Genomic DNA, 8,952 nt, shown 5'->3' with positions numbered 1-8,952 from the left:
AAAAAGTAACCGAAAGCATATATAGTATATATATATATATATATATAGCGTAATATAAAGTGCTTCAGGAAATCTCCAATATATTTTTACTGAAGATCTTCCGTAATTTATGTGAGTTGGAAATTTAGCATGCTTGGTGACTTTGGAGTTTCGTTAAAATCAACTTACAGTCAATAATAATATCATCAAAAGTAAGGCGATGTACGGCAGAATTGAGCGCTTGTATGGCTCGAAATTTATTGCTCCGTTTTAATGATGGCGGAATGCTAGTTGTGCATTCACAAATTTTAGCTTATTACTCAGCGAGGTATCTCTGCTCATTTGTTTCATTTTCCCTTTTTTCCAAACTAAGTTCATGAATACGGACTTCATCTACTAGCTTATTAAATTTAATATTTAAAAATAAATTCTGACTTCACATTATTTTTTACATTCCTTATGTGCTTGGTAGAGTGTGTTAAAATTATCCGATCTCAGTACTCTCACAATATTTTGCACTTTTACTTATCCGAAGGTGGTAGTGGATTAGAGAGTAAAACAGTGGAAGTATAAACCACAAATTTTTATAAGAGGCGAATGATTTTCAATCTAAGGATTTTTGAGAAGTTCGAACGATTAAAATTTGTCAACTTGTTTTCATTGCTCGAAATCTGCTTAGATGAGAACCAAATAACATATATTAATTTCCACTCAATATATGTAGTTGTGATCATGAAGATATATTGTTGAGGTATGAACATCGAGTTACTGGCATACTTTCGAAGAAAAATTTCTTCCAGATTCTTTGATAATTACCGATTAAATCGACAATACGTGACGATTAAAAGTGATGCACGTATTGCCAGAAATTTGATACAATTTCATTACACCGGGATACTTCAACTTCCGTTTTCGCATATCGAAAAATATTTCCAAGTTGCAAGCAAGCTTGCATTCGACACTGCTTTGGAGGTTATTGGCCCTTTTACAAAACGTTTAAAAAATAACTATTCGAAATCTTAGAAACTGATTCTTCGAAAAGCCCGCGAAATGATAGGACCAAATCATTCAATACATACTTTGACAAACCTAATAAAGTCTGACTTTATGCATCCTATCACTTGTGAGCTACAATACCGCTATAGATTCACATCAAAATGTCATATATTCCTAGGATTTATCCATATTGATCCGTTAGGATTAGATAGTTTGAGTAATCAACGGCTTAGTCATCTGCTGGATGAAAACAAATAATTCAATAGCTGGCACTTAAATTCCCAGATGTAAGTTCGTTATCAGTGACGCGCGAATGTGTGGGAACTCTTGACACTCTGATAAATATTTCGAGTAAAAGATGTAAAGATGTTGATAATACTAAGAAGTTATAGAAATCGACCAAACACTTTAAATTACAATATAGCATACATATGCACCGATAACCATAATATAAATCAATGATAACATTATCAGACAAAGATAAAGATCGAAACGTGGAGACGTTATCAAAGCAAATTTCAAAACAAATCCTTTAGTTGTGCATTCCAAATGTTGAACTTTTTATTGGATACTTTTCACTTTCCTATCTGTATGAATTCCAGATTCTAACTCCATTTTCAGGTTTTATCTCAGTTGTTGGAGAAATTCTCGCATCGAAATGAATATCATGCAATCATATGTGCAAACATTGCATGTGAACCAAACAATCATGTTGTTGCGTCATGCGTCAAAACAATTATTAATTACGCTGCAACATTTCTGAAACAGCCAACCAATTTATATAAAACGGTACAAAATGGAAAGAATGTCCAGTTTTGGTCAGACATGGATAATTTCACATTTAAATATTAAAAGATATTTAGCAAATTTGTTGCAGTATGCGAGTCCAAATGCGATATATCGTATCCTACAAATTCTGGCAGTTTTTACTGATTGGAAAAAGGTCATTCATTTGCTCATTTCAGAGTGACCACTTCAGAATTATGCACAAAATATTGAAATATTTATTACTTGTGTGAAATGAAGAGCTGATAGCTGTGTCGGTACTATGAAATCATATCTGTTATACGTCAAAAGAATTCATTAAATCACGTCATTAGTTAGGCTCACAATGATTCAAAATTCATGGATTTGGTCGGTGTTCTTTTGACTTATCGAAATGTTCCAAAACTTTGACCCGAGCATCGCGATAAGATAAGATGCGTAAATTTGATTTCATCAAATGGTTCAATGGGAAAATTTTTATCAAGTAGAAAAAAGATAAACGGGATAATTGTATAGTTTAATAGATTAATAGTTTAATAAATTTGTCTAATATTGGGTTTTATTCAAACTTGGAACTTTTGAGATTAACTTTGAGATGAAGTTTCAGAGCCTTCATTTAGCACTAGAATGGATAGTATACGAGGAATGGCGACATCTTTATGCAAATTCCATACTTGATGCAATCGTTTTTGAAACATCCGATAAACTGATAGAAGTTGAATTTGTTGTTATTATTCTAGTTCTATGAGACATCTGAATGTGTGCATTTTTTCTTAATTACTCGAAAATTTTGGGAAATTTCAAATTTTTTTTTGAACAAATCGAAAAAAGTCTGCAAATGGTATTATTTCTTAGGTCGTAAAAGAAGAAATAAGTCGTTTACCACGAAAAGTTGGTGAAGCTTTAGCAGAACGTTGCAATCATGCCATGTATCGATATTTGCTACATGATGAAAATAACACTGAACGAACGAATCCGCGAAGATGTTCGATTTTCAGCACTGACCACAACATTTTGTCCATGAGATCATTTCCTTACAGTAAACTCGAAACTTCGTCAGTCACGTTAGGGAATGTGCGATCGTCAACACGGTCATCCGAAACGGAAAATTCGTTATTGCCTGCTTGTTCATCTACTAAGATTTTCGATGAATTTTTATTGGATGATGGCACACATCGAATATATACGCCAAACAATAGTATGAAGTCACTCATTCCGGTCACTTATACCACAAATTTGATGTCGCATGAAGGAGTAACCAAGCAACAACAAGCAAGTTCGTTGCAACCATTAATCGACTTGCATTTCCTTGCAACTTATCAGAAAAATTCTCGCAAAAAGCCATAATATCATATAAATCAAACAATGGGCAAACTTCGAAAATTTCTGATAAATTCCAAGGAAATTATTCAAGAGTTGTAAGGCAGAAAAGTACAAAAGGGAAGTAGCGAATGGTGAAGATTGGCCGGTACGAACCGGAGCCGGAATCAGACGTCGAAAAACCGTTATTATTAAATCAGCCTACAATATCAAATAACAAAGCTTTATCTTATTTCACCGAATTGCCTTGTTATTTTCCGAGTTACAGAAACACCGATTATTCTCGGGAGAAAGCAGTTAGATTTCATATCACTTTGAATAACTTCACTGTCATTAGGGACATTAGACGATATCTTCTATTTCAACGGAATTACCGTTTCTTGGATGATTTAAAGTACCTTATGCCATTCCTATTATAATCTTTCCACACTTTAACATTTCAATTTTCTCTCATTTCCAGAAATGATGCAAAGACAAAAGATTACGCAACAAAAATTAGCGGAAAAAATGGAACTATCGAATAAATTTGGATTTGTCATTGGTGCAAAGTCATCAAATAATGCAATCACAATTTGAAGTTAAATGAAACATTGAACGGAAATATTGTTAATTTTAGCGAAATTCAAATATTGATTGAATTTAATTGGTTGAAGTAATTTAAATTATTTTTGTTTCAATGATGAAATAACTTTCAAGAACGAACCGTTTTCTTTGTAACTGTTGTGTATTTCAATTTCAGTTGTGAAATGATTTTAATTTTTAGATTAATTAAGAAATTCTTAGCGTCAATTCGACAAGTTCTATATTCAGAATAACCTTTTCTTTCTTGTCCTATTTTGGTATAATTTTCACCGTAGTTTTAAAACATGTAATTGATGCTCAGAACTTTTGCGCACAAATGTTTGTCTTGTAGAATTCTATACGATGTGAATGCAAATGTATTTAATATATGCAAAATAAATGTGAAATTTCGATTAAGCAACTTATCCTATCATTGCTAAATTACTGCGAAAAGTAATCTGCCAAAAAAAGTAGTGTTCCTTGGCATGCTTATAGTGAGCACTGCAAGTTGCAATTTGCAAATAGCAGTTTGCAAACTGGTGATAGGTTGCATTTTGACAAAAAAAAAAAATTAAGATGGAAAAATATTCATACAAATCACGCCAATTCAACATCTCACTACTTCATCACTAGATACACATACAGGTGTTGCATTTTTCGTACGGTATATAAAAGCATTCCAAAGTATAACAGACAAACAGATACATGACATATTGTGAAATTTCAAAAATGCAATGCATTGTTCATGGTATTGCATGGCCAAGTGTTATGTATAGTTCATGGTATTGCATGGCCAAGTGTTATGTATAGTTCATGGTATTGCATGGCCAAGTGTTATGTATAGTTCATGGTATTGCATGGCCAAGTGTTATGTATAGTTCATAGTATTGCATGGCCAAGCTTTCTTGGCCTATATGATAAAATAAATTTTATCATTCAACTAATTTAAGAGGACATTCAATTCATTACCCGAAAAATTTTCTAATGATGAAAGTCTAATTCCCTGCCAGATACAAAGACCTTAACTATATTATACAATCATTTCCAGTGTTATGATCTCATAAAATCAAATTTTTTTTTTTTGAAAAAAATATTTTGTTTCAATACTACTTTAATATGCTAATTTGAAATATACGAAAATTTCCAGTCATAAATGTTAGCGTCTGTTATGAACATAAGTAATAATTGAAGTTAAGTCTTACCGCTGATGTGACAATGTGGCAAAACATATGTGACAGTATTGATTGAGAAGATTTAAAGATGTTTCGCCTCTTTTGTTAAAACGCCAAGATTATCAATAAGTAAGCAAAGCAAAGCATTTGTTTACAAAACTAAATTCAATTCAGCATCAATTCATCATATAGTCCATGGTAATTATGAAGGAAATAGTTTCGTGTTGAGAATTTGATATTTCATTCTATTTCATTTCATCCAATATTCGATCCTATCCAATGTCCACTAAACGAATGTGTTTGTCAATAATAAGTCACATGAAATGATCGCCGGAATTCAGGATCAGTTTGCAATGAAGCAAACTGGAATTCGTCATTTTTCTGCTTGGAGCGTCGATTCTTTTTCATGTAGGCATGTTTATAGCATAAGTAAATTTGAGTAACTACGAAACAACATGCGAACATCAATAGACCACAGGTCATAAACATGACCACTGCAACGATAATTGATTCTATATCGATACCTATTGGTGTTAATGACGTTCTTGGACTCATCCTGAAATAACAATACAATATTGATTAAAATAGGCAAATTGAGGTTCCAGGGAAGGAATTTCCGGTTCTTCTCTTCTACTGTCTATTTATTCAACGGAATTTTTCTTTTAACTTGACATAATTCCCGAAAGCTCTAAGAGAGCTATAACAACACCTTAGCTAGTTTAGGCTAAATAGTCTGTACTTCTAAAATAAAAAAAAAAGAAGAAAACAAGAAAATTTGATGGAATAATTTTGCAATAAGTATTTATTCATAATCAGTTCTAAGGCGCAGAATGTAATTTCATTTTGCAAGTTTGCGCATAACTTATATTCATTTAAATCATATTACACTTAATCTATAAAGATTAAATTTCGAGCAAAGTGTCACATAAAGCTTACCACGTGGTCGCAATGTCGAATCACAATATACGATATATAGTTTTATAATAGAGAATAAATAAGTTATTGGAATCTCAATGAAGTATCGTGAAATCAGATCCTTTCTTCAGCTCTATGATAGAAAAAAGTAGCTGTCACTTAATCTCCATTTTTCCTCCACCACATTTATTTATCAAGAAAAGACATTATGAAAGAAATTTTAACTCACTCTTCGATACTTTTTTTTTTATTTTTGTTTTACTCCCTGTAAATAATCATCGATGTAAGATTGCTTCAATTCTTTTTGTCAAATATGCGTAACAAACAAATTTGAATATGAAGAAATTTTGTGAAGTTTAAAAAAATTAACATAATGACAAAGAAAAAGTAAAGAAGTAAAGAATGTCCATGCCATTTGAATTTCACTTTTAACTTCTACAAATAAGATCAAACGAACAAATAACATATCAAAATCAATCAATCATTCATTTCGATTACTTAAGCATATCAGACAGCATATCAGAGCATACCAGATTTAAGCATATTAGATAAATTACTTAAGCATATCAAATAGGTATATCTTTTAAAATTCAGTTCTAATGTTTTAATGTATTATAGTACCAACGAAATATTTGCATTTAACTTCATTTGAGTGTTTGGAAAAGTTTACTATAAATTTAAAAGTTATCATTCACAAATAAATTGCCTTTTTTTTAAAAAATAATTTTAAATTTATTTGAGTTATTTCGGGTAGGAGATTTGGATAAATTTAAATAAATTATTTTAAAATAATAATTAAATAAACACAAAATAATATAATGCTTGATAGTAATCTTGTGTTGATGGTTGTTTGGAAAAGTTTTATTACGAATTTTATAATTATCATTTATGAATAAATTGTTTTTTTGAAAAAAAATTTTTTTTTTTTGAAATTCAAATTCAGATGGTATTACACGAAGTTTAGCTGTTCCAAGCTTGAAACTTAACAGAACAGAAATATGATATGACTTGGATAAAATCTGTCACATAATTTTATTATCAAAATTTTGATAACAAATTTATCATGGAGTTGATTAACAAACAGTTGATTGATTTTATGTCAATGTAATGTTTCATTTCATATGTATGAAAAATGTTAACGCAGAAATAGGAAGTGATAATAGTCGGGAAGATATTTTGGCCAAAGCCAACAAGAGGACAGAATAATATTTGAATAGTGAAATGGAAATGAAGAAAAGTGTGATGAAATGGTGGAGAAAAAGATAATCGAATTTTTTTCAGTTTTAGTAATGTGTCATTTTATGCCGGAATCATTACATCAACTAACCAATCTTCCTTCATTTTTTCACTATAATAAATTGCTTGCATTAGCATTGTGTAACAACAATACCATTATAATTAACACTCTAATTAATATTGATATAAACAACACAGTAACTCTTCTATTAATTATATGAAGAATAATAGGATGGATATATGTAGTCAAATGAAAGATAACGAATGGATGAGATATGTTTACAAAGGGATGTGAATGTAAATTTGTGTAATATTTTTAAAATGATAGCAATATGATAATGTTCTCATATCTTTTTATCGCTAATGATAACAATATGACAATGTTCTCATACCTTTTTATCGCTAATGATAACAATATGACAATGTTCTCATACCTTTTTATCACTAATGATAGCAATATGATAATGTTCTCATACCTTTTTATCACTTTTGTAGTTATGCTAAAATTAGGTTATTCATTGAGAATTCTTGGAGTAAAAATGCTAAAGAAATTTGATACAGTAAGTTATTATTGGAATGGATATCTTTTTTGATATGTTATCACTAGTACATTTGAAATATGATGACATGCAATATTGTTTGAAAAAAATCAAAGTTACACTGGAGTCATTTGTTATCATCATGATGGTATGTTATTTATTACAATGAATTTTAACTAAGTTAAAGTTATGCAAAGTTTTTTCGGATAATAAGGCATTGGGAGATATATGGCAGTGAAAATTATTAGAAATAAAATTAAAGAATTAGTTGAGTTAATTTATTAAATGATTTATATGCTTTATCACATATCTCAAATAATCAGCTACTTTCGTTATCACAGAATATTATCTTATTCAATTTCTGATAATTTCGCAGTAATATATTTCACTATAGGCAATGATTTGAAATGATTGGAAAATAAAATTTGTTAAAATAAGAGTAAATGCACAACCATTATTTGAATAACCATTATTGCCATCTCAATTTGTCTTGTTTTCCTGATCGATTTAAAAATTCTTGAGAATAACGAACAGCAACTATTGGACAGTAAAAAATGGTGACAGATAAAAAGAAAATGCAAATTTGGAGGAGCAAAAAGAAAATTTTTAATTGTATTATGCTAAATTATATTTATACTTCGCCTGAAAGGTTCATTTGAACGTTTGCTAAAAATGTTTCATTTGAACGATAAAACCATATCAACTTTTTCAAATATGAAAAATAACACGAAACTTATTTCTGTAAAAAAGTGAAGTTAACAGAAAAGAAAAAAAATTCATAGCATATTTTAAAACAGCACTTGAGTATTCCGAAAATTGCTCACAGTTTTTATCTTCAAATTGAGAAGAAAATATTTTCCTCTTGAATTTGGATAATAAATTCGACAATTTTTGTGAAATTTAAAAATGAGACAGAACTCAGATATATGACGGAAAGGATAGTTGGTAGGCTACGGGATGGATAAATACTTGAGGAAGTGTAAAAGTGAGAAGAGTGATAGACCTATGTCTGAGGTTTGGAAAGAAGTGAAATGATATGTGAACAAAGAATGATAAGCCCGAGGTGTTGAGAGGAGTGAAATGATATGAGAGTAAAGAGTACATAGTATGTGAAAAAATGAAACGATTCGATGTTGAAATGGTAGAAATTATGATTTTGCTAGTCTCTAGCAATTGCTTTTCCGCTTAACGTCCACCTATTCCCCTCTTAAAGCTGCTTAAGGCCCTTGAGGCCCACCTATTATATTGATAAGAGAAACAGCTGGCATTTCATTTTTCCCATTTGTCAACATTTACAGTGTTATATTATGCAATCAAAATAATTAAAAGTTTATATAAAATACTCAAAATTAGTTTATCTATGAAATGTTATCAATTTGTTAAACTTTTTATGAAGTAAAATTGTTAGAAAAGAGAATTTATGCATATTGAAACTCCCTCTCTCTTTCTCTTTCTCTCTCTCTCTCCNC

The 8,952-nt window shown here is 30.3% G+C and overlaps 1 protein-coding gene across 1 annotated transcript; it reads left to right on the top strand.

Annotated features, from left to right (window-relative positions):
- Positions 1 to 224: 224 nt before the first annotated feature.
- LOAG_10179 (hypothetical protein) lies at positions 225 to 3,087 on the top strand (the record flags this gene model as incomplete). The annotated part of the gene is made up of 6 exons (XM_003145706.1): positions 225 to 307; positions 780 to 951; positions 1,597 to 1,764; positions 1,853 to 1,918; positions 2,348 to 2,467; positions 2,596 to 3,087. The coding sequence occupies 6 exons, from the start codon at positions 225 to 227 to the stop codon at positions 3,085 to 3,087; spliced, it is 1,101 nt and encodes a 366-aa protein (XP_003145754.1).
- Positions 3,088 to 8,952: the final 5,865 nt, after the last annotated feature.

The sequence above is a fragment of the Loa loa genome (genome assembly GCF_000183805.2).
Source record: "Loa loa unplaced genomic scaffold supercont3.2, whole genome shotgun sequence".
NCBI lineage: Eukaryota > Metazoa > Nematoda > Chromadorea > Rhabditida > Onchocercidae > Loa > Loa loa.
The sequence above is the reverse complement of the archived record's forward strand: the minus strand, read 5'-3'. Positions and strand labels throughout refer to the sequence as shown.